The following is a 26,459-nucleotide window of genomic DNA, read 5'->3' as shown; positions in this document are numbered from 1 at the left end:
CTTAGCTTTATTGTTTACATATGAAACTCAATTGTATTTTATGAAAGCCTTTTTCATGAACTGGTGTAAATTGTAATACATTATTCTATTGATTTTTTTGTACCTAATATAGAGCAAATAATACAAACATGCCACTTTGATCTCTATTTCCTTTTCATGAACTGGCAAGTTTGGTCTCCCTCTCTTTCTCTCTCTCTCTCTCTCTCTCTCTCTCTCTCTCTCTCTCTCTCTCTCTCACACACACACACACACACACACACACACACACACTGAAAGTTGAAGTAGGGCTACATTTCTGCAGGTAATTCTCTCACTTCCATGCCCTCTTTCACTGTTGTATGCTGTTAGGATTTAATCTCTGTATCTTCTTCGCAATTGTTGTTTTAGTTCTTTGTTTTGATCATTTGGTACAATGAAATTCTCATTTTTCGTTGGGTCATATATTATATCGCTGTTCGTATGAAAGAAATATAGCATATCATTGTTTCTTTAGCAGTAATTATGCTTAAGAACAAAATAAAAATCATAGGCTTCTTTCAGTCCGATTTAAATCAGTCAGTTGTGGATTCTGGAACAATATGATTTCAGGGTTCTATAAAAAGAATAGCTGTCTGCACAGAAATGAAAGAAGAGTGACTTCCAGCATTTTAACTGTCTGAATTTTTCTATTATTGCTTTAGTTGTTGTCATAAGACTAGGGCGTGGCATTCGTCCAAACAATGAGAAAATTGAAACTGGAAACAAAAAACATCTCAAAAAATGAGTCCACAAACATATAATTAACTTTGAGTTCATATCATTTGTTGTGGTGTGGAAATTCCTGTAATAGAATGGATAAATGCCAGAAGTATGTAACTTTTTTGTTGTTGTCAAAACCCCTACTCTTAACAATTAGGTTGCATTTCTGCTCTTATTAGAATGGAGGTTTTAGTTTCATTAAAGGGAAGGGCAAAGTGTCACGCGTCACATTACCTACAATTTAGGCTCATCCCCTTGATTATGGAGCATTTTTGTGCTATGTTTATGTAGAAGTAGTCTGTTTCTTATTTGTAGACTAGTTCTTTTATCATAGAGTCACTGCTACAGGGGACTAATTCTAGGCCATTGTCGAAAAGAGTCTTGAGATACTGAGAAAATTGGGAAAGAGTGAATTGGTTGAATGGTAATGCGAGCATAATTTGTTTGCACTGTTATCAGTCAGATGCAGGAATTGTTGGGAAAGATTGCGAAAAATCAAAGAGCCAATAAATACATATGGCACTCTCAGGATCTGACTTCTCCCAGCCTTGTGTAAATAAAATGGACAAAATTAACATTTTATCTTCAACTAAGAAAAATAATGGAAATACAAAAATAATCTCACCAAACACCGGTGGCTAAACTCTCTCTTGGTTTTTCTCTCAAGAGGATTTTCTCTCTCACACAAGTGAGGTTTTCTTATCTCTCAAAACTCTCTATGTTTTGGTTTTCTAAAGGATGATTTGAACTGAAGGAAGGCAGCTGCTTTTATAGCCAACGTTCCTAACAAATTGGTGGCCTTGCATGCGAGAGAGTTTTTCTCATTTTCTCTTCCGTTCGTTTTCTTCAAATTTTCCCATCCTTTCTTTTATTTTATTTTAATATTTATTTTCCTTCTTTTTCTCTCCTCCACTAACGAGGGAAACCCATCAATCTCCCCATCCCGACTTAGGTGGAGGGCTCCAGCAGTCCAGCTGCTATTCTGCAAAATTCGTACTTGTCCTTAGGTAAGGACTTGGTCATCATATCTGAACTATTGTCATCAGTATGGATTTTCTCAAGCTGTAATTGCTTTGACTCCAACACATCACGTATCCAGTGATATCGCACATCAATGTGCTTCGACCTCGAGTGAAAACTCGGATTCTTGCTCAAGTGGATCGCACTCTGACTATCGCAATGCAAAATGTATTTGTGCTGCTCTTGCCCTAATTCTTGTAGGAATCGCTTCATCCAAAGCATTTCTTTGCATGCTTCAGTAGCTGCAATAAACTCTGCCTCTGTAGTTGATAGAGCAACACATTTCTGTAACTTTGATTGCCATGAAACTGCTCCCCCTGAAAATGTAATCAGGTATCCTGAAGTAGATTTTCTGGAATCAAGATCTCCTGCCATGTCTGCATCTGTGTAGCCAATCAATTCAGGTTTTCCACCTCCAAAGCACAAACTCATTTTGGAAGTACCCCTGAGATATCTGAGAATCCACTTCACAGCATTCCAATGCTCTCTGCCTGGTTTAGACAGGAATCTGCTTACAACGCCAACTGCGTGCGTTATGTCTGGCCTCGTGCAAATCATTGCATACATCAGACTACCAACAGCTGAGGAATATGGCACCATAGCCATGTTTTCTTTTTCTTTCTCACATGTGGGACTCTGCTTTGAACTAAGCTTGAAGTGACTAGGAAATGGAGTAGAAACTGGTTTTGCTTTATCCATGTTAAACCGCTTTAGTACCTTCTCGATATAACTTTCTTGTGATAACCTCAACTTCCGATTTTTTCTATCACGGGATATACTCATACCGAGGATTCGTTTTGCGGGTCCTAAGTCTTTCATAGCAAAAGACTTGCTCAACTCTTTCTTCAGCTTGCTAATCTTGTCACTGTTTTGTCCTACGATCAACATGTCATCGACATAGAGAAGAAGTATGATGAATTCACCATCATCAAATCTTTTCACAAATACACAATGGTCTGAAGTAGTCCTTCGATATCTGTGTTCAATCATGAAGGAATCAAACTTCTTGTACCATTGTCGAGGCGCCTGCTTGAGTCCATATAAGCTCTTTTTCAGCCGACATACCAAATCTTCTTTTCCTTTGACTTTGAATCCTTCTGGCTGCTCCATGTAGATTTCTTCTTCAAGATCTCCGTGAAGAAAAGCTGTCTTCACATCTAGCTGTTCGATCTCGAGATTCAGGCTTGCAGCCAAACCGAGTACAACCCGTATGGATGACATCTTCACTACGGGTGAGAAAATCTCTTCAAAGTCAATTCCTTTCTTCTGACTGAAACCTTTCACAACTAGCCTTGCCTTAAACCTGGGCTTAGAGTTGTTTTCTTCCTCTTCAGTCGATACACCCATTTGTTCTTGAGTGCTCTTCTACCTTTTGGTAGGTTCACTAGATCATATGTGTGGTTCTCATGCAGAGATTGCATCTCTTCATGCATGGCTTTCAACCACTCATCTTGTTGATCATGAGTCAATGCTTCTTTATAGCATTCTGGTTCTCCCCCGTCTGTTAGGAGAACGTAATCATCTGGAGAATATCTACTCGGAGGTCTCCGTACCCTGGTCGATCTTCTTGGTTGTAATTCGGCCGCTGGCTCTTCATCGGCTTGTACTTCTAGCCCCTCATCAGCTTCGTCATCTACTATACCATCAGTTGTATAATCATCACTCATGTCATCATCAACTGGTTCATTTATAATAGGATCACTAGCTAGATCATCAGTATCATTGAATTCATCTCGCCCGTCATTGTGCTCCAATGGAGAAGGAACTGGATCCAAGTTAGCTGGATATTCTCTAGGATTATTAGGTTTATCACCTCTTCGAATGTCCTCAATGTTCTGATCTTCAAAGAAGACAACATCTCTACTTCTAATAATCTTTCTAGCTATAGGATCCCATAACCTGTAACCGAATTCTTCATTCCCATATCCCACGAAGATACATTCTTTCGACTTTGTGTCGAGCTTGGATCTCTCGTCTTTAGGAATATGAACAAAAGCTCTACAACCAAAAACTTTCAGATGATTGTAGGAAACGTCTTTTCCCGACCAGAACTTGTTCGGGACATCACCATTCAAAGGTGCTGAAGGAGAAAGGTTGATTAGATCAACCGCAGTCATCAGGGCTTCACCCCAAAAACTTTTGGGCAGCTTGGCATGAGATAACATTGTTCTTATTCTTTCAACAATTGTTCTGTTCATTCTCTCAGCTATGCCATTATGCTGAGGAGTCTTCGAACAGATCTTTCATACCTGATTCCGTTACTTCTACAGTAGTTTCTAAACGCCCCCATATATTCTCCTCCATTATCGGTGCGAATACATTTGAAGCTTCTACCAGTCTCTCGTTCAACGCTAGCATGAAACTGCTTGAAAACTTCATACACTTGATCTTTTGTTCTAAGTGCGTAAGCCCATACCTTCCTGGAATGATCGTCAATGAAGGTAACAAAATATCTTGCACCACCAAGAGTACTAGTGGTCATAGGACCACAAACATCAAAGTACACAACATCCAATACATTGGGTTTTCTTTGTGCATGACCATGTTGAAACGAAGCTCTATGCTGCTTTCCAGCCAAGCAATGCGTGCATGATTTTAGAGGCATGCCTTTCTTCATCCCAGTCAGTGCCTCTCTTTTGGCTAGAATATGCAGCCCTTTCTCGCTCATGTGACCGAGCCGTTTATGCCATAGCTCGATTGAGTCTTCTGCGAGAGCATTTACGTACCAATTACTGACTTTTGCATGTGTCATGTATAAGGTGTTCTCCTTCTTTCCTCGTGCTAGGACAAGAGAGTTCTTGCTGAGTTTCCATTTCCCTTCAGCAAAGACATTGGTGTATCCTTCATCGTCAAGTAATCCAGTGGAGATTAGATTGAGACGCATGTCTGGAACATGTCTCACATCCTTGAGGACCAAGTGACAACTTGTGTTGGTTTCAAGGGAAATATCTCATCTTCCCACGATCTTGGACAATTTGTCATTTCCCATCCTCACATTACCAAAATCTCCATTGGTGTAAGATGTAAAGAAGTCCCTCCGTGAGGTGACATGAAATGATGCACCAGAGTCCACTATCCAGCATGTATCTTGAGAGGACAAATTAACGAAGCCATCACCACATAGAATAATTACCTCATTTCCATCAGAGGTAGTTGCGGTCGTGTGCCTGGCATCACTCTTTTCGTTACCTCTATCTTGCTCTCGTTTAAACAACCTGCACTCTCTTTTCATGTGGCCTATCCCGCCACAATGGTAACATTCTAGGTCCTTTCTTGTCTTGGCCCTTCCTCTCGAGCCATCTCTTGACCTGCCCTTTGACTTGTCTCGCCTGTGGAATTTTCTATTGTTAGTTCTTCCACGATACTTTGAGACGAGGGCTTCTGACTCGGCTACTACACCTTGTTCTTTCCTCCTTGCTTCTTCATTGAACATGCTATCTTTAACTATGTCCAATGTAAGAACGCCTTGAGGAGCTGAATTGCTTAAGGATACTACTAGTGTATCCCAGCTATCAGGCAAAGAGCTGAGTAACACCAGTGCTTGTAACTCATCATCAAGCACCATCTTCATATTCGTCAACAGGTTGATCAAACCTTGGAAGTCACTGAGATGCTCGGTAACACTTCGACCATCTCTGTACTTAAGGTTTACCAACCGTCGGATAACCGATGCTTTATTTTGAGCGGTCTTCCGCTCGTACATGGACGACAATTTTGTCCATAATTTGTATGCATCCGTCTCTTGTGACACATGGTGGAACACACTTTGATCCACCCATTGTCGGATTTGTCCGACAACTTTTCTATTCAGAATGCTCCACGCATCGTCTGACTTCCCTGCTGGTTTTTGTCCCAGCAATTGAAGGGGCTCATACAAATCCTTGCAGTAAAGGATGTCCTCCATTCTTGGATTCCAAATGGAGTAATTGGATGCAGTCAATTTTAACATTGTTGCTGATGATGATGACGATGACTCCTCCATCTTAAATTACACAAGAATATAATTTTTGAGCCGAAGCTCTGATACCACTTGTTGGGAAAGATTGCGAAAAATCAAAGAGCCAATAAATAAATATGGCACTCTCAGGATCTGACTTCTCCCAGCCTTGTGTAAATAAAATGGACAAAATTAACATTTTATCTTCAACTAAGAAAAATAATGGAAATACAAAAATAATCTCACCAAACACCGGTGGCTAAACTCTCTCTTGGTTTTTCTCTCAAGAGGATTTTCTCTCTCACACAAGTGAGGTTTTCTTATCTTTGAAAACTCTTTATGTTTTGGTTTTCTAAAGGATGATTTAAACTGAAAGAAGGTAGCTGCTTTTATAGCCAACGTTCCTAACAAATTGGTGGCCTTGCATGAGAGAGAGTTTTTCTCATTTTCTCTTCCGTTCGTTTTCTTCAAATTTTCCCATCCTTTCTTTTATTTTATTTTAATATTTATTTTCCTTCTTTTTCTCTCCTCCACTAACGAGGAAAACCCATCAGGAATATCTCTATTACACACTTGCACACGGAGATAAGTTGATGGCCCTGTTATCCGTTCCAAACCATTCATCAATGGCCCTGTTATTGTGCGGGCAATCCAATAACCGGTGAGTTTACACACCTTCCTCAAGTTTTTAAGATTGAGTATCTCTAGTGAAGAGTTTTTTCATAAATATACATCAATTTTTATATGGTTAATCATGCATGCTTGGATGCTGTCTAGAACATATATGAATTTATATAGGATACGTAAGCTTTTTCGTGTTAATGATATTTATGCAGCAGTTAAGCAATTGATGGTGCTTTGGTATTGCGGTTAAGGTTGGATGGTCATTGTTGATATTTTCCATTTCAAGTGGTGATTAGGGAAAGGGTAATTCTTTGAGAGGGATTACTTACTCTGCACTGTTGTTCATATCAAAGAAATAGAGGGATTACTAACTCTTTCAGATGTATTTTGTTGATTTCTGTGTTTGATATGGTGGTTCTAAAACTAAGATATTTGGTCTGTTTTATGATTTCTGTGTTAACTTCTTTTGATTTTCATGTTAAGATGCAATTTTGTTCAATTGGGTTTCTATCTCATACGTAACATGTACCCCACCACATACTCCTTTCACTGTTTTCATCCATACAACATTCCTACACTATTTTTTCCCTTCCATATCTTCTCCCCAATTCTCACTCATTATCAAAGTTAGCTTGTATGTTGGAAAGAAAATAAATAATATTTGTTTTACCTTTTCCCATGTATGGTGATTTAGATTGCTTGCCCTAGTTTTTAGTCTTTACATATTTCATTGAGGCCCTTCCTCCCCATCGCGATCAAGCATCACTTCTTACGAGAAGTCTCAACAAATAAAGAAGTTGAGCTCAAGTATTGCAAGGCAGACATCTTCACTAAGGCACTTTCAAGACCAAAATTCGAACTACTACAAAGCATGCTCAGAGTAATACAAATGTGCATTAAGGAGGAGTGTTAAAATTAATGCACACTTATGTCTTGAATAATATAGAATAATCTAAAAAAATTGAGAGAAGTTGACAAGTTAAAATCACTAGAAACATCCTACCAATTATATATTGTATTTTAACTAGAGAAATCTAGAATTAAAAGACAGCTCGTGGCTGAAAATGACTTTGGAAAAGTCAGTAGTTGAGTGATAAAGAATGAAAAATGTGGAGAAAGTAAGCAACCATTGTGGCAAATGTGACATATATAAAAACAAGGGATGCGTTGCTAGATTAACATCCATTGCTGTCTGTTCCAAGAGCCGTGGGTTCAACTGTGAAAGGCAATGTCCATATGTAGCATTAGCTTCGGCAATCTCAGCACTCTGAACTTGCCATTAACTCTTTCTATGTCTTTGTTTCTTGACGACGACAAAACAGAAACCTTTGCTTACTTGCGCTCTAAACCCCTATAAGGAAATAAACATATTTCAGACCCATCACCCAACACGTAAAAGTTTTAGTCATAAATTGTAATGAGATCTATGAGTGCTTCTGAACGCACTCCACGCGCTCCCTTTCCTTCTGCATTCTCTTGCCCAACTCTTTCAGATCCGATCGGCTTGAAGGCGTCTGCGTATCCTAGCTTCAAGTTTTTGGCTCACCGGCCTACGGAGAGTCCTGCAATCATGAAGGATGGTTCATCCAAACGATTTCGTTCAGAGGATTTTGCGCCTTCAAGGAGCGATGATGATGGCATGAATCGGTCTGATCAAATCCTTCCCATGCCAGAAGTCAATTTCAAAGCTAAGTTACTAAGCTCTTCTTGTTTTGAATATACTGAAGGTATGGAAAAGGATGGGTTTTTTATTTAATCTGGTGATTATGATGTTAAGGATTCTCCTTATGGTCCTTCGATTCGGTTTTCTGAAAATGTTAAGAATAAGATCTATAGACCTTGGAAAAGTTCTGTGATTATCCAATTTGTAGGGAAGACTCATACCTATAATTTTGTCCTTGCTCGGTTGAAGCAGCGTTGGAGACTTAAGGGACCAATGCAATTGGTTGATTTAGACAATGGGTTCTTCATTGTTCGTTTGTTCTTGAGGAGGACTTGTTGTATGTGTTAACTGGGGGTCCTTGGGTTGTTGCATGACAATATGTTGCTGTTCAAAAATGGAGACCTAATTTTTGTGCAGCTGAGGAGCATGTCTCCCGTATTACTGTTTGGGTACGTTTGTCTGGTATGGGAGTTGAATTTTTCAATTTGGAGACTATAAAGTGTATTGGGGATTTGATTGGCTCATCGTATAAGGTGGATGTTCATACTGTAGGTCATATGAGAGGTAAGTTTGCAAGGGTCTGTGTTGAAATTGATTTGAATAAGCCTCTCGTCCCTTACCTGGTTGTTGAAGGTAGGCCTGTGAGAGTGTAATATGAAAATCTACCTGTGATTTGTTTCAATTGCTGCAGAGTTGGGCATAGTAAAGAGTATTGTCCTTTTGCTAACCCTGTCCATAAGGGTGATATGGATATGACTGAGGATACTCAAGATGAGATGCATTCTCATCAAGTGGAGAAGTTACGTAAGATGAGGCTTGATGATAATCAAAGAGGCCCAATTGATCCCACTGGGGATAAGGCAGGTTTTGGTATCTGGAATGTTGTGCCGACTAGAAAAGCTTGGAAGAAGAATTTTAAAAATGGGACTGCTGCTAGTGAAGATAAAGGAAAAGGTGCTAGCCCTGAGATTGTCCAAATGAGGCAGGAGAAGGTGTTTCATTCCAGCAATGCTTTGCTTCAGAAAGATAAAAAGGAAGTTGGTCAAAAGGTTATTTCTGAGGCTGGGATCTATGATGCTTCTGGTTCTAGATTTAATATCTTGGAGAATGATTGTTTTGATAGTGAGCAAGAGCATGTTTTCGGGACTTTGGAGAATCTTCTGTCAATTAATGGGAAGGCTATTCAAAGTAAAGATGATGGTGGTGGGAATGATCTAATTCCTCCTAATAAGGGCAAGAAAAAGGTTGGTAGGCCGAGAAAAGTTTTGTCTGATATTTCAAATAAATCTTCTTCTGGCCTGCTATTGTTTTGAGGCCTCGCTCGAAGAATTCTCCGCATGATTCCACTATAACTTCTGTGTCTGAGCTGGACCAAGCTTTGTGTAATCTTAGGAGGCCTGTGACTAGCTTTGATAATGAAGGTTTGGAAACTGGGGAGGTTGTTGCTCGTAGAAATGACTTTTCTTCCACTACTATGACTCGAGCTCCAAATATTATTTCTAGGGTTTCTAGAGATGATGATCAGGATATGGAAATTCAGGACTTGAGGGACTCTGAGAGTGTGCAGCTGGATTTTAAAGTTGGTAAAGCTCTTATCGCTGATGTGTCTGCTTGTTGTGCAGAGGATGGCAAGGCTCAAGGTCTCCAGGGTTTGGGGCCTTTGTCTGCCAATTCTGATTAGGTCTTTTTTGACCGTCTCTTTTTTCCTTCCATCATTATGATTGGTTGTTGGAATATTAGAGGGGCAGGTAGTAAGAGATCTTTGCTTGCTATGCAGGATCTTAAGTATAGACATAAGTTGGATATGTTGGTTATTTTGGAGCCTAGAATTAGCTCCAGTAAAGTTCAGAAAGTCATTTCTCAACTTGGCTTCCCTAAAGCTGAAATTTCTGATGCTGTAGGTTTCTCTGGTGTATTTGGCTGCTGTGGGATGATGCTAAATTCAACTTGAGAGTCATTCACTGTATGGATCAAGCTGTTTCTGTTTGTGTTGAGACTGCTGGAGGTACTTCTTGGATTTTTACTGCCGTGTATGGGCACCCTTGCCCGTCTAAGAGATCTTATCTTTGGCAAAACTTATCTATTATTGCTGCTTCTTGGAATCTTCCTTGGGTTGTCTGTGGGGATTTTAATGATATCTTGTTTGAGGATGAAAAACTTGGAAAATTATCTGGTAAAAGTAGAGGGTTCAAGGACTGGTTTGATCAGCATGGGCTTATCGACTTGGGTTTTTTGGGACCCAAGTTTACTTGGGTTAATAAGAGAGTTGGTGGTGATTTTGTGATGAAGAGATTGGATAGGGCTATTTGTAACAAGGAGTGGAGGGTTTTATTTCCTGAAGCTTTCATGAGGCATCTGCCTAGAAGATGTTATGATCATAGTCCTCTTTTGATTAGCCTTATTTCTGATAAGATTCCTTCTTCTGAGCTTAAACCTTTTAGATTTGAGGCAATGTGGCTTAAACATTGCTTATTTCCTAAGTTCATCAAAGCGGAGTGGAAGAATTTGGAAGGTTCAGTTTCTAATAAATTGGATAATTTGATTCCCCTACTTCGGGAGTGGAATACTCAAGTCTTTGGTCAAATTTTTCAAAAGAAAAAGAGAATTCTTGCTAGGCTTCAAGGTATTCAAAGGTCTCTTTGTAAGGGTTTTTCCCCTTTTTTGAGCAATCTTGAGAAGCATCTGCAGCAGGAGTTTGAGGATTTATTGGATCAGGAGGATGTGTTTTGGAAACAAAAATCTCGAGTTTCGTGGCTGCAGGGTGGGGATGGAAATACCAAGTTCTTTCACATTACGACCCTTGTCAGAAGGAGAAGGAATAGGATTGAAAGGCTTAAAGATATTAATGGGGATTGGATCTCTAGTAAAGAAGGTTTGAAAACGCTTGCTATTGAGTATTTTCATGGGCTTTTTTTGGATGATGTTGTTGATATCATTCGTAGTCCTTTGCCTTCTCTTTTTCCTCATATTCCTGAGGCTGATTTGGCTGCTGTCAGTAAGGAGGTGACTGAAAAGGAGGTGCAGGATGCTCTCTTTGCTATTGGTCCCTACAAGGCCCCTGGTTCCGATGGATATTCTGCTATCTTTTTCCATAATTGTTGGTCTCTTTGTAGGAAAGACATTGAAGTTTTGGTGTTTAAGTGTTTCTCTAGTGGTTCCGTTCCAGAGTATCTGAACAGTACTCTTGTTACTTTGGTTCCTAAAATCACTAATCCTCAGAGTATGCTGCAGTTCCGGCCAATTAGTCTTTGTAACACTTTATACAAAGTTGTTTCTAAGATCATTGTTGGAAGGCTCAGACCTCTTATGTGTAAGCTTGTTAGCCCTAATCAAGTTAGCTTTGTTCCTGGACGGCAAATTTCAGATAATATTTTCATTGCCCAAGAGGTTTTGCATAGATTCTATAGAGCAAGAGGTAAAACCGGGTATATAGCTTGGAAAATTGACCTCTCTAAGGCTTATGACAAATTGAGATGGTCTTTTATTGAGCAAACGCTTGAAGAAATTGGTATTGGGGAAACTTCTCTTCAACTTATAATGAGTTGTGTCAAGAATGTCTCCTACAGAGTAATCATGAATGGGGAGCTTACTGAGAGTTTCAAACCTCAAAGAGGTGTTAGACAGGGTGACCCTCTTTCCCCTTACCTTTTTGTTTTATGTATGGAAAAGCTTAGTCACATCATTGCTGCTAGGGTGTTAAAGAAGGAGTGGAAAGCTGTTAGGGCAGCGAGGTCTGGTCCTTTAATCTCGCATCTATTCTTTGCAGATGACTTGATTCTTTTTGGTGAGGCTTCTATTCAGCAAGCTATGGTTATGAAAAATTCTCTTGAGGAGTTTTGTGAGCTCTCTGGGCAGCAAGTGAACTTTGAGAAATCTTTGTTGTACATATCTGCTAATACTAAGCCTGATCTTGTTGATCAAATTGAGCAAACTTGTGGTGTCACCAGATCCACTGATATGGGGAATTATCTAGGAGTTCCCCTTGTCCAAGGGAGGGTTACCAAGGCTACGTATAAGGGGGTTCTGGTTAAAGTTCAGGCTAAACTTTCTGCTTGGAAAAGTCAGTTGCTTTCTATGGTTGGTAGAATAACTTTAATCCAGTCTGTTGTTTCTTCTATTCCACTATATACTATGCAGACGGCTAAGCTTCCTCAAGCTCTTTGTGAAGATCTTGACAAGTCTTCTAAAAGTTTTCTTTGGGGAAGTAGTGAGAACCATCATAAAACTCATTTAGTTAAATGGGATACAGTTTGTTTGCCTAAACGTTTAGGAGGTTTGGGTATTAAAAAAGCTGCTCTTATGAATCAAGCTATGCTATCTAAAGCTAGTTGGAGAATTGTGGCTGGGGACTCAGGTCTTTGGGCTGCGATGCTCAGGAAAAAGTACTTAAAAGGGTAGCTGCTGTTTCGATGCTTATGATGATAATTGTACTTTGGCTTCCAGCTCTTGGAAAGGGTTAATCTATGGAGCTGCCATCTTGAATAATGGGCTGAAGTGGAGAGTGGGAGATGGCACTAGAGTCAAATTCTGGACTGATACATGGATTGGTGATGTTCCGTTGATAGATACTAAGTTTCCCTTATCTGATCAGTTGGACAAATCTGAAACTGTGTCTAATTATTTTTCTAGGACTGGTTGGAATATTAATAAGCTCCTGCAGGTTCTTCTTCCTGAAGCCGTTATGCGGATTGTTAGTATTCATGTTGATATTGAAGGGAATTTACCTGATACTTGTATTTGGGGTCCCACTTCAAATGGAGTTTTTTCTGTCAAGACTGCTTATGAGTTATCTGCTAGGTTTAATGATGTCCCTGGTTCTCCTTGGAATTTCATTTGGAATTTGAAGATCCCTCCTCGTGTTAAAATGTTCACTTGGCTTCTCACTCAAAAAAAGATCTTAACTAATGTGCAGAGAGTTAGAAGGCATCTATCTAGAGACCCTTCCTGTCCTCTCTGTCATTATCATGAGGAGTCTTTGCAGCATCTCTTTATTTCCTGTCCTCGTGTTATTGCGCTTTGGAGATCCTTCTATTTACCTGAAGGATTGCTCAATTTCTTTTCCTCTGATTTTGATAGTTGGTTGAAGGAAAATTTGTGTTATAATGCTGGGCATTTAAGGAATTTGAAGTGGTGTAGTGTTTTTGATGTTGCTTGCTGGTTCATTTGGAAATGGAGGTGTTGTTCTATCTTTGAGCCTCAGTTCCAAATGCCTTGTCGTCCTAAGCAGAGTATTGTTGAGTATCTTCTGGAATGGGATAAGGCTAATAATCTTTTAAAGAAGGCTACCTCTCAAACTCAGATGTTCCTTGCTTGGCAGCCTCCTCCTTGTGGCTTCTCTAAGCTTAATATTGATGGTTCTAGAGTGAGTGCCTCTAGGTGCATTGCTGCAGGAGGTATAATTAGGAATTCTGAGGGTAGCTGGATAGCAGGATTTTTCTGCTAATCTTGGTCATGGTGAAGTCTTGGTGGCTGAAGCTTGGGCTTTATATTATGGTCTTAATCTTGCTTGGCAGATGGGTTTGCGCCAGATAACTATTAATTCTGATTCTGCCCTCGTTGTTGATATGATTAATGGAGAATGGGTGGACTCTCATCCTATGTCTGTGTTGCTTACCAAGTGCAGAGAGCTTTTGAAAAGCCAGTGGAATTGCAGCATTCTCCATGTCTATAGGGAGACCAATTTTGCTGCTGATTTTCTAGCTAAGATGGATCATCATAAGGAGTTGGGTTACCATGAGCTCTCTTCTCCCCCTGATCTGATGCAGCCTATTTTAGATGCTGATAAGAATGGTCTCTTGAGACCTAGATTTGTTTATGTGTAATCTTTTTGTTCTGGGCTTTGCCCCCTATTTTACCCCAAAAAAAAAAAAAGTTTTAGTCATTTATATTAATTTAAGGAAATTCGTGTTTACAAAAAACAAAACAAAAAACCGAAAGTTTTTCTATGATTAAAAAAAAGGTGAAAATTCAAAAAAATTAATTCTATGATGGTAATAAAACATCTTTAACTAAGGAAATGGATCAAGTTTTTTTCAATTATCAAAGAGAACATTTAATGAAGTACTAGTAAAAATTAAATTGCATAATTTGAAAAACAAAAATATCATGAATAATTTACCATCAATAACGCGACTTATTTTCTTTTAAGGTAAATGAATAATTTATTAAAACCAAAGAATCAAGGACAAAAGTGTCACCAGGTAACAAAATGAATAATTTATTCAGTTTCTAACGCATTAGTGAAAAATAAATAAATAGTTTCCAAGTTAACCTATATAAAAAGAACAAGAGACCAAGATAAATTTAAGCCATAAAAGATAATTAATTCTGGAATCTAATAAAAGACTCTCAAGCCACTGTGATTACAGCTGGAATAAATAAATAAAATTTAAAAATGGATAAAGCCTTGAAAGAACACGACAGTTTTAGTATTAGTAGTTCCAAATAACAAGATTTGATTTCGTTTCTTGCAACGGTAACAAACCAGAACCTGGGCTTAGTGATATCATATGGGCCACGTGAAGAATGCCAACTCAGCATCATTCCCTTCCCATGCTATATATATGCGCATCCCCCTAGTCAAAATTCCACACTTCACTTCGTTTGATCGAGATTTGGCATTTGATTTAGGGTTCTCATCTCTGTAGCCCTAAACTTTTTTAATTTCTGTTTCTCTTCTCTTTGTTTGATCAATTAGTTTCTATGGCGCCTAATAATATTCCTATGGGTTTCAAGTTTCGTCCAAGTGATGAAGAATTGTTGGGATATTATCTTCTTAACAAGGTTCGTGGCTCATCGTTTAAGTATGAAAATGTTATTCCGGAATTTGATCTTTACGGTCGAATAGAGCCGTGGGATATATGGAACCAATTTGGCGGAAACAAATTAGAAGATGGTGACGACCTTTATTTCTTCACCAAATTGAAGAGCTCGAGTGCCAAGAATACCCGCATGGCTCGCACCATAGGATCTGGGTCATGGAAAGCTGAGAACTCAGGAAAAATGGTCCCTGATCCAAAGGATAAGAAGAACGATTTAGGTATGTGGAAAAGGTTACATTATGAAAACCCTAAATCGGATCAAAACGGTTGCTGGATCATGCACGAGTACAGCCTTCGTCCTTCATTGGTGAAGCCCAAACCAAACTCAACTCATCGGTTTGTGGTCTGCCGGATTCGAAAGAACCACATCAGGAAGAGAAAGTTTACGTCGACAGCTGCAAAAGAAACTCATGGCATTCCATCTCTACAATCTCAAAATAAGAAGCAGAGGCAACAAGAGACTAGCTTTGACGAATATTTAATTGGAGACCCCACTCCCATGTCTCAGGCTATTGGAGGAGGGCCCACTGAGACTCAATCTCCGCAAGACTGCCCTTTTGCATACCCAATAACCATGGTTGATGATGGTGATGTTCTAATGGGAGGTTTCTCACCTTTGGTGGACAGCGCACAATCATTCACGGAACAAGCAGAGTTCGGATCATATAACCAAGAGAGGACAGAATGTATTATTGAATTTGATGAGACTCATGCTACTCAACAAGGCCTCACTGACAACAATATTGGAGCTGCGGCAACAGAAGAAACAGGCTGTCAATTTGGTAGTGAAAACAGCCAGTCCGATAATGTCGACTTCTCGATTGATTATGGTTGGCTCCACCACTTGATCCAGGTTGATGATGATGATGTTACTACAGCCACACCATCGGGATCACAAAGCATCCACCAGTCTGCAGTTAATGATGAAGATAGGCCTGCATATGACCCATCCTCCCAATCACTCACCGCTGAGTCTGCACTTGAATTTGGGATGTCATCAGAAAATCAAACTGGTGCTCAACTTGGAGTTGGTACTGAAAGTGCTCAAGTCAATGCGTCAGAGTTCCAGGTTCACAATGAAGATATGCTTGATTTCCTGAACACTGCTACTTTTGATCAACTGGTGGACTTGTTCCAGTTTCCTGATGATGATGATGATGAAGTGCAAGCTTTCACCACAGAGTCATCAGTTATGGGAATAATGGGGTAGTGAGATGTGAACATGTAGATTTAGCAGTTAATTTCCACATTTGTGAGATCAATGTAACTCTGTTTTTTGCTACATGGATATATATATATATATATATATATATATATATACACACACCTAATTAGACATTTAGTCCAAATGTTGTGTTTGCAATTAATAGTGGATATATGCTTCTGATGTGCATGTTGGTTTAACTTTACTGAAAAACATATCATGTAAAGGGGGTTTCCAATCACAGCCAAATTTAATTTTCTGTCTTGTGAAAAGGGAGAGACACATACAGACAGACAGAGAGAGAAATATTCATTGAACTATTTGTAAATGGTAATTAAACTTGTTTGCACAAAAGGTATGCTTGAAATTGAACAAAGCATGATGCTTGTTAATTTCATCAGCTTAATATCCTCTTTAGGAGGATCAAGTCTTTTATCCACAGCAGAAATTCTGACTCAGATTCTTCCTGCAGTGATATAAATTAGAATTTCATTTCCCAAGCTCTAGTCTTTTGCCTACCCTTAATTCTTTTTCCTAGATATTTTTGTTAGAAATGGAAAGAATAATTTAAGAAAGCCTAACCAGAAAATTTAAGCTTCAATCAGTTTTCATGACAACTTTTGACCAAATTAAACTTCCATTCAGCAAAAAAGTGATACTAGAACACTTCTAACATGTTATATATATGCATTCATTTGATAAAGACAAATTGATGCCGGCCTACAGTTCTCCAAATGCATATGATCATGAACCACATTTACAATAGATCAAACAAACCAGTCCATGCATGTAAGTAAATTGTTTACTTGATAAGTTGGTAAACATTCATTGAGCAGTGATACTCAACAAACTACTTTTCAAATATGATGAGAAATAGTAATGCATGTAAGAGAATGCAATGTTATAAATGAGGAAGAGTCAAAGAGTGGTACCCTTTTCTGCATGTACTCAATTTCGGCAAACAAGAGCTAACTTCTTGGATCACAAAAATCCATCATAAATAATATACAAGAGATACCTTCTTGGATCTGATTCTGCTGATTCCTTTCTTTAGTTTACTCTCGAGGTTCTTCAGGTCCTTCATATTCATAAAACTCAATGACTCGCCCATCATATGCCTGTCAAAGAAAAGGCTGCCAATTTGAAAATCTAGGATATGGGAAAGCTTTTGGTAACTAGGGTTGAACTTGATCCCTTTAAGATTACCTACTTGAGTTCTGCAAATTCCCTATCTAAGCGCGCAGTTTCGCAGCTTCTTGTTGGTAGTACTGAGATTTACATCCATAAATCAATGGCTAAAACATCTTATTCAAAATATATTCAAAATCAGTAAACACTGCTTTACTAGTTATGATGCATGCATTAAAAATTCATTCTTAATTAGTGCTTTACCAATTATATATGTAATATATAATAGTATAAATTAGGGCTCCTATATATAAAGCAATTCCACCAACTAATATAAGCCATTCAACTAAAAGCTCTAGCTTTACCGGTATTTTTTGTTGTAACACGAATGAACAGAACAACTCAATTTATATGGCTCACCCAAATTCCAGGATTGATATTGGAAATGATTATGATGATGAGGACTAAAGAGATCCAAAAATATACAAGGAAAACAAGACTTGTCTTAGTCATGGATTGGTTTTGTTAATCAAGATGTTCAATATTCACACCCTTAGAGGAGAAAATATATGATAATGAAATCCCGAGACCAGAAAGAAGTAATCTCAATTTTAAAATCATTCCAAACTTATGAACTTTTCTGTCAAGTATCATCAAGGTAAATAATACCTGAGTACTAGCTTCGGAAACAGATCCGGTATTTGTAGACTCTGCGCATGCCTTCTTGTACCTCTCAATTGTTGCTTTAACACTGTATGGTATGCAAACACTACTAGGTACCACAAAAGAATGGCATCTATATTGCTACATAGATATACATATACACCTAATTAGACATTTAGTCCAACCAATTAATATGCATGAGACTAGTAGTGCTCAAGGAAGAACACCAAGTTAAATATGTACCAAATCCTCTAAGTGGGCTACATCTGTAGCATTGCTTAAACATATCAAATACTTAAATAATCTCCAGAAATAGTCTGAAAAGTTTTCAGATAATGCATTCAAACTCAAAAGCGAAGTGTATTAAGATGAACTTTAATAGACAAAGAATTCGTTTTGGAGTGAAAACTTTCTAAAATATGACCTTGTAATTTCTCTGAATCATTATGATAGTTTGAACCTAATAAAAGGCTTACCTAGCAAAGGATTGTTTCTATTTCTGTGGCTTATTTCATCAAACTTTCAACAACAAGGCTTACCTCACTAGTTTCTTCCTAAAGAGAAACTTACCTCACTAGTTTCTTCCCAAAGTAATGGATTATGGATAGATGCATACAGACAGACACACAGAGAGAAATATTCATATATAAAATTCTCTCAAAAAAATAAAATCAGAAAATAAAATTGAATATATTATTATGAAAACACAACCTAAGATTTCACTTTATCCTATGCCTCTGATACCTTAAAATCCTCGACTTTGTGATTGGTTGCCTGTGCCACGATGGCGCAGCTCCCCAATATCACAGGGCATAACTCTTGCCAGTCATTACACAAGGGACATTGGCCTCAAGTTTACCTTATTACCCACCTCGAGTAATTCACAAACAATTAAAATTCTGGTTTATTTATACTCTAAACAAGTGAGAGTAAATATATTAATATAAAATTTGGTCTTTTCTGTCTGAAACTCTGAGAACATCAAAAGCCGTCTATTTTATTGTTTCTGCTCACATATATCTCTCCCACACTAAAAACTTGCACAAATATATGAAATATCTATGTGCAAGATCTTGAGCAAATGCAAAGCCCATTCTCCAACGCCCAGCGGTGACATATTCATGATGACCCGCTTGAGCTATGATCTCATATATACTCTCTTTCACTTCAACAGCAATAATTTGGAAAAATAATTCATAAAAGAATTTACCTTTGTGATAAAACCCAGGTAGGAAACCAGAAAGGTTAAAATTTAAGGGTTACCCACTAAAAGATTTTGGACAAATTGATTACCCAATGTAGTTCCTAATGAACCCTAATTTGGTTATGTGGAATATTCCACGAAAAGAAAGTGATATTTGGGAAATTTTAGAGGGGTTAGGGGAAAACTCTTCTGGGTATGAGTGGTTGTGATCTGATTTGGGTGTACAAGGGAGATTGTAAGATATTTAAAGCAAAACCCATCTGGGTGTATTGGAACCCTAATATGTGCTTTTTTTCAGAGAAGGTCTTGTCATTTTTATTTTATGTATTGAATTCTACTTTTACTTTCCTGATGTCTATAACTGACGAAGTGTCAAGGAGATTGGAGGTTGGGCTAATGGGAGCATGACAGCTTGTGTGTTGTAGGCCTTCTTAGCCTCATAGATGACATAGAGTCATGCAGAGAAAGAGGAGAGAGAGAGAGAGAGAGGGGAAACAGAAAATTAACAATGGAGGGAGGTAAGGAGCTGATTTCAGAGGCCTGCATACATTCCCAAAACCACTACTTGTGGCTATTTACATCCATGATATGCTTCTTTTCTTATCTATTAGACCAGATCTATGTTTGCACCAAACCAAGAGCTAAGAAAATGATCATAAACAGAAAAGAAAAATAAATAAGAATGCCCATTAAAAGCATACACAACACAGGGAAAAAAAAAACAGAAGATAAGAAAGACAAGTGAATCTTATAATTAAGTTAGGGTGATAGAGAGAGAAAGAACTCAATCTCAACTCAACTGAGTACCATTACAATGATTATGTTTTCCTGCTTAAATCCACCCAAAAATCTACTGCAGAAGCAAAAATCTTGAACCACCAACAAATTTTGCAAAGAAAAAACTTTTAAGAGGAACTTAAAAGCAATACCTGTTATTGTTGGCATACTCATAAAGAGAAGACTATGAGAGCAACCTCTGCATCACAGAGTAGAGAGAGTTCATAGGCCTTCTTGAGCAACCCATTGCGCCTTTTACAGAAGGTGACTTGACGGTTTGTGGTGTTTTCGATCTGCTTGACATCGATCTTCCCCAACCCAATTTTCTTTGGGGAGAGTCCAGAGACATGGATTTGTTTTCATAGGCCATAGTTGCATGCTGAATCAAGCACAAAGAGATCAATCAAGGAGCTAATTAATTACTTAAAGACCCAGTACTTGAGTTACTCTTTATCTGCTTGATCATGAACAAAAAAGTCTTGATCATGAACAAAAAAGTTGAAGCAAGAAACATATGAAATGAAAATTTGGTGCAATACTACTACTACAACTAGCTAGCTTTTAGCTCTAGCTAGGTAGCTAGCTAGTTAAGCTCATGGATGATGATAATTAAGGACAGAAACAGAGGTTTCTACCTTTTGGGTTTTCTTAGCTCTTTTTCTTTCTCACAAATCTAGCTAAATGGGAAATGGGAGTCACGCATTTGTTGATTCAGACTCTATCAACCATTCATTTTATTAATTATTCAATTATCAAATGTATTTTCTTACCTGTGAAAGACGAGAGAGAGAGAGAGAGAGAGAGAGGTACTTTTTGAAAGCGATTATTAATTTTCTTACCTGCTGTGAATGAGGAAACTTTTGTCCCATTTATTTATTTATTTTTTATTTTCTCTGACTTTTTTAATTTATTTAATGACATGAAGAATTGTTGTTTTCAATGTAAAGCATGTAGGTCGAACCTCACTACTGTTGGGTATAACTCTATCTTTATTTATTTATTTATTTTATAAATACCACGAGGTATCCTCACATTTGAAGGGTATGATTAATTCCTGCTCAAGATTCTGCTTATTTTTGGCTACAAAATGCTTCCAACGGGTTTCGAACCCCTGTTAATAGGTATAACTTTATCTTTTATTTGTTGTTATTTCTAATAACTCCTTGAAGAGGTATTTAGTTATATACCCATTCTTAGCACTAGTGATATAAATAAACCCTACATTATTAATTTCTATAAACAAACTCAAAATAAACTCAAAAAAGACAACTTGCCATGTTGAGTTTAGTTTTGGTTATTAAATTACTTTGATGCCATATTGAGTGTTTTGAGTTTTTCTTATGAGGTTATAGGGTTGGGCTTGTTTTAAGAAATTAATGGCAGTTTTGTAATTTATAGGATGTTCGAAGCCTCTTTGTTATGTTGTAAATGGGTTTTGGGAGTGTTTCCAAAGTCCATTTCATGCAGAGTTTTTTTAATAATTTGAGTCCCTATACTGGTTATAATAGTGAAACTCCCTTATTTTAATTAGTTTCTAAATATGACATGCTTAATATATGCTTAACATAGAACTTTATAAAAATGTTCCAATACACCCTTTTATCTCATTTCTTCATGTGGATTTTTGTTCTCATAGAGTCTAAAAGTCATTGTGAGATTGAGTTGAAATATAGCCGTTCGTTGGATGAAAGGAGATCATGAGTCCAAATTCCATTGAAAAGCCAAAGATTTGTGTTGATTTGAATCAAGAATTGGGAAATTAAGAATGATTGTACTTGTGTTTTCTTGTAGTTTTGGGGTTATTAATTCAATCAATTAATAATTCGAGAGCGGTTAAGCAAATTATTAAATTGAACCTTGATTTATGCCATCATTCTCGATACTACAAGAGGACCTTGCCGTGTAAAACGATATGCCTCATTTTGACAGATCATACATGGAGATGTATAGGGTTGGAATGATGTAAGTTTTGGCAAGCTCTACCATATTTTCATAGAAAACCACGACTTGATTTTCAAATTGGAAGAGGAAGATGATTCAACGACACAAAGATTTTCTAATAGAAAATACAAGTGAAAATGACTAATACATGTATAAAACTAAGAGGACGAGGTAATGTTCGAGAAATTATTGTATGTGATCGTAACATGACGTGATCACATTCTAATGTGATGTTATTAATTTGCCAAAAGATTACATGTAATGTTAATCTTGTTTTAAAATCAATAAGGTAAACTTTTGGTATGTTTTCTTTTGTCTCTTGTACATATTTTACTGTATGGTGATGCCATATATCATCAACCTTTATTAAAACATCAATATCATCCTCAACCAAATGCCGTGATTCGATTATATATATGTATATATCTATTATGAAAACTAATTTCTGTATTATATATATATATATGTATATATCTATTATGAAAACTAATTTCAACAGAAAGGAAAACAAAAGTGAATTTGGTGTTATTAAATGTGTGCTGTTATTTCCACCCCCTTATCCTATTTTTTCACTCACCTTATCTTCCTATCTACCATGTAAATTTGAAAGAACACAAACTTATCTTTCCACCCACCATTATTCCTAAAATACCCTTTAATTATTAATTTTAGTAAATTCTCTTTGCTAATCATTAGTAATTTTTTTTTATAAACATTAATTGTATTTTCCTATTTTCCATTACAATTAAAAAATTCTTCAATTAGCCCATCCCCACTTAAGTCTCTCCCTCCCTCCGCGACGCAAACCTCTCTTCCTTAAAAAATATAAACCCTCAAAGCCCAAATAGAACCCATTGTACTCATTGTATTTTGATTCCCATGATCATGAACAGTGGTGGACCTGTGCAGGCTCAAGGAGGTGCACCTGCACCTCCAGTCGTCGGAGAAGTCCATTACAACAGCTGGAATTGCACATCTGCTTCATAAATGAGATGCACAGAACCCGTTCGACGAAATGCCCAAACCACCTGGGCTGGGACAATTCTATCGCTGCGTGCTTGTTTTTTTTTTTTTTTAAAACACAGCCTGGCCAAAACGATGTCGTTTTGGACTAGGCTTTAAAAGAGGCGTTGATGTGTTTTTTTGTTTTTGTTTTTAAACCTGGCCAAAACGACGTCGTTTTGGACCTGGGTTTTGAAAAGAAAAAGTAAAAATATAAGGAAACTGCTGTGCTGCTGGGCCATTCTATTGGGCTTTTTAATTTATATTATTCCTTACTTAATTGAGTTTCCATTTTTTATAATTCCTTACTTAATTGGGTTTTAAGTGCGAGTTATCTTTACTCAATTGGGTTTTGGGAATTCTTTATTTAATTAGGTTTCCATTTTTTATAATTCCTTACTTAATTGGGTTTTAAGTGAGAGTTACCTTTTTTCAATTGGATTTTGGGAATTCCTTATTTAATTGGGATTGGAATTCTCTATATAAAGGATCAATTTATTCAATTGTGTATACATCACAAGAATCCTATGTTTTTTCTTCTTCTTGAGTAATGGAACGGTACTTTCAGAGAAAGAGTATAAATCCTCCTTCAAATAATCCGAGTAGTTCACTAGATATTTATTGCGACAAGGTCTTTCTTTTCGTGGATATGATGAAAGCGAAACATCTAGCAATAAGGGTAATTATGTGGAGCTTTTGCAATTTCTTGCCGATCATGATGAGAAAGTTTGTGCCGTTGTGTTTGAAAATGCTCCAAGGAATCTCAAATATATTGCTCCTACAATTCAAAAAGATCTTATCAATTCTTGTGCCGCTGAAACCATTGATGCAATTATTAGTGATATGGACGATGCATTCTTTTCTATATTGGTAGATGAATCACGTGATGTTTCAATAAGAAAGCAAATGGCAGTGGTGTTGCGTTTTGTGAACAAAAAAGGGCAAGTAATTGAAAGGTTTGTGGGTGTCCAATATGTCTCTGATATGACTAGTAGCAAATTGAAAGAGGCAATTGAGCAGTTGATTTCTTCAACAAATTTGAGCATGTCCAGGCTACGAGGACAGGGGTATGATGGTGCTAGTAATATGAGAGGTGAGCTCAATGGTCTTAAAACACAGATTTTGAGAGAATATCCTCAAGCATATTATGTCCATTGTTTTGCACATCAACTACAACTAGCTCTTGTAGCCGTGGCAAAGGGAAATGAAAACATTGCTACTTTCTTCACAACGGCTAGTAGTGTCGTTAATATTATTGGAGCATCGTGTAAGCGTCGTGATGCACTTAGAGAGCAACAACAAAAAGATATTATGGAAACTCTTGAAATTGATGATCTTGAAACGGGGCGAGGGTTAAATCAAGAGACTACTCTCAAACGTCCTTGTGATACACGTTGGAACTCACATTATGATACTTTACTTAGTATTAATATTATGTTTCATCCCGTGGTGAAGGTGCTTGAATGGATTGTTGATGATGTCAACCAAGATAATTTAGGTGAAGCAAATAGGTTGTTGAAAGAAATACAAACTTTTGACTTTGTGTTTCACTTATATTTGATGAGATTTATATTGGGAATCACAAATGATTTATCAAAGGCATTACAAAAGAAAGATCAAGATATTGTGAATGCGATGATGTTGGTCCAAAGATGTAAGCAAAAGCTACAATCCGTGAGGGATGATGACTTTGATGATTTGCTCAAGGAAGTATCAATATTTTGTGGTAAAAATGATATTGACGTTCCTAACATGGATGATTTATTTGTACCACAAGGGAGATCAAGACGTAAAGCTCATAAAATCACAAACCGCCATTATTATTGTGTGGACTTATTTCTTACTATCATTGATAAGCAACTAGTGGAATTGAATAATCGCTTCACTGAGGTAAATACTGAATTGCTTCTTTGTATGGCATGTTTGAGTCCGGCTTATAATTTTGCAGCTTTTGACAAACAGAAAATACTTCGTTTTGCTAAATTTTACCCTCAAGAATTTAATGACCGAGATCTCATGAAGCTTGAAGATCAACTTGGGCTTTATATTGTTGATATGCAGAGCATCACAGAGTTTTCATCATTGAACGGAATTACTGATCTGGCAGAAAAATTGGTGAATACAGGAAGGAGTAGAATATACAACTATGTGTATTTACTTCTTACATTGGCTTTAGTTTTACCCGTTGCAACTGCTTCGGTTGAGAGAGCTTTTTCAGCTATGAATATTGTGAAAACACCATTGCGTAACAAAATGGGGAATCAATGGTTGAGTGATAGCTTGGTTGTTTACATTGAGAAAGATGTTTTTTCTTGTATTAGTAATGCAAATATAATGCGACGTTTTCATGATATGAAACCTCGTCGGCAACAATTGTAGGTTAATTGTAATGTTATTATTTTAATTAATTATGAATAACATTAGTATTGTTTAAATTATAAGGATGTTTAGTTGTCTTTTTTTTGTTGTTGTTGTTGTTGTTGTTGTTGTTGTTGTTGTTTGGGTTTTGAGCTCTTAGCTTTTAAAAATTGCACCTCCGTTGAAAAATTCTTGGCTCCGCTGCTAATCATGAATGGTTCCTTTGCTTCTCTCTCTCTCTCTGATATTCAAAATAAACTATTAATTTTATCTTATTTCCAATTATTTCTCTCAATCAGGAAATTCCTTTTTGTCTTTTTCTGACGCCTTTTTTTTTTTTTTTTGGTCTGATTTCTGACGCCTAGATATGGTTGAAGGTTCTACTGTTTTTGGAAGAAGGAATATATTAAGTCTGATTTGAAAACAAATTAGCCGAGTAGAAAAAACTAAAGATTCTAAATTCTAGTCCGGAAGGAAGAAGCGGGACATTGGGTTCCCTTTGTTTTATTTTCCTCAAGTAAAAGTGGTGATGTGTCCTTTTTTCCTAACCCTTAGACTGAAATTTAAAGATGTGTCAAGCTTATATTAATAAATACAGAGAGTTTTAAATTTGTTCTTAAAAGTCATTTTGCAAAGAGATAATTTATTTATTTTTAAAATTTTGAAGATAAAGTGCGTGGAAAAATAGGACAGATGAGTGGAAATAGCAACATTCTATTAAATTCCCAAATTTAGTTTGATAGGACCCTAGGAATTTCCTAACGGCTCAAACACATTCTTATTACTTTTCATTATATACTAGCTATATGTTTCACGAAATATATATTCTCTGGAAAGGGACCCAAAAAAGCAACAATACATTTTGTTGAGAGGTGCCATTATATACTAGCTTACCAAAATTGGTTATAAAAACTGATCTCTAGCTACCAAGTGTAAGTGGATGGTGAGAACCCTCTCCTGCTATATGGCAGCTAGCAATGTTCAATATATGTGATACTATTGACCTTTGGAACAATTAGCCGTGGGAGAAAAGGTTACCTCTTTCTATGCTTTGTTTTCTAGTCTTGCAAGGGTTGTGCTTGTAGAATGCTTTTAATTTGATACATATCCACCAAATTTCTGATAAATTCTTCATTTTCACATGGAATTTTGAAAAATTAATCATTAAAGACCTAGCAGCTTTTATTATTATCATCAATATTTTAGAATACATAATAGAGCTATGCTCAAACTACCCTCGAGTAGTCTTAAGCCCATCAAGTGATTAAAATTCTATGAATCTAATAAATCTAGATTATTATAAATGGAATTCCACTAGCTGCTAATAGGGAGAGAAATAAAAAGAGAGAAAGTTTCATATTCGGCGGGTTTTATCCCGG

At 37.1% G+C, this 26,459-nt stretch overlaps 3 protein-coding genes and 1 pseudogene across 3 annotated transcripts; 3 read left to right on the top strand and 1 right to left on the bottom strand.

Moving 5' to 3' along the window:
* The first annotated feature begins 9,947 nt into the window (after positions 1 to 9,947).
* On the top strand, positions 9,948 to 13,804 carry LOC117621682. The gene is made up of 3 exons (XM_034352242.1): positions 9,948 to 12,364; positions 12,426 to 13,375; positions 13,443 to 13,804. The coding sequence occupies exons 1-3, from the start codon at positions 9,948 to 9,950 to the stop codon at positions 13,802 to 13,804; spliced, it is 3,729 nt and encodes a 1,242-aa protein (XP_034208133.1).
* An 803-nt stretch (positions 13,805 to 14,607) lies between these two features.
* LOC117621211 (NAC transcription factor 29-like) lies at positions 14,608 to 16,134 on the top strand. The gene has a single exon (XM_034351558.1). The coding sequence runs from the start codon at positions 14,685 to 14,687 to the stop codon at positions 16,011 to 16,013; it is 1,329 nt and encodes a 442-aa protein (XP_034207449.1). The 5' UTR covers positions 14,608 to 14,684; the 3' UTR covers positions 16,014 to 16,134.
* A 687-nt stretch (positions 16,135 to 16,821) lies between these two features.
* LOC117621212 lies at positions 16,822 to 20,408 on the bottom strand (annotated as a pseudogene).
* Positions 20,409 to 23,565: 3,157 nt separating this feature from the next.
* Positions 23,566 to 25,101, top strand: LOC117621681 (zinc finger MYM-type protein 1-like). The gene has a single exon (XM_034352241.1). The coding sequence runs from the start codon at positions 23,566 to 23,568 to the stop codon at positions 25,099 to 25,101; it is 1,536 nt and encodes a 511-aa protein (XP_034208132.1).
* Positions 25,102 to 26,459: the final 1,358 nt, after the last annotated feature.

This window comes from Prunus dulcis, chromosome 3, assembly GCF_902201215.1.
Source record: "Prunus dulcis chromosome 3, ALMONDv2, whole genome shotgun sequence".
NCBI classification, from domain to species: Eukaryota; Viridiplantae; Streptophyta; class Magnoliopsida; order Rosales; family Rosaceae; genus Prunus; species Prunus dulcis.
This window is presented reverse-complemented; position numbering and strand designations above follow the sequence as displayed.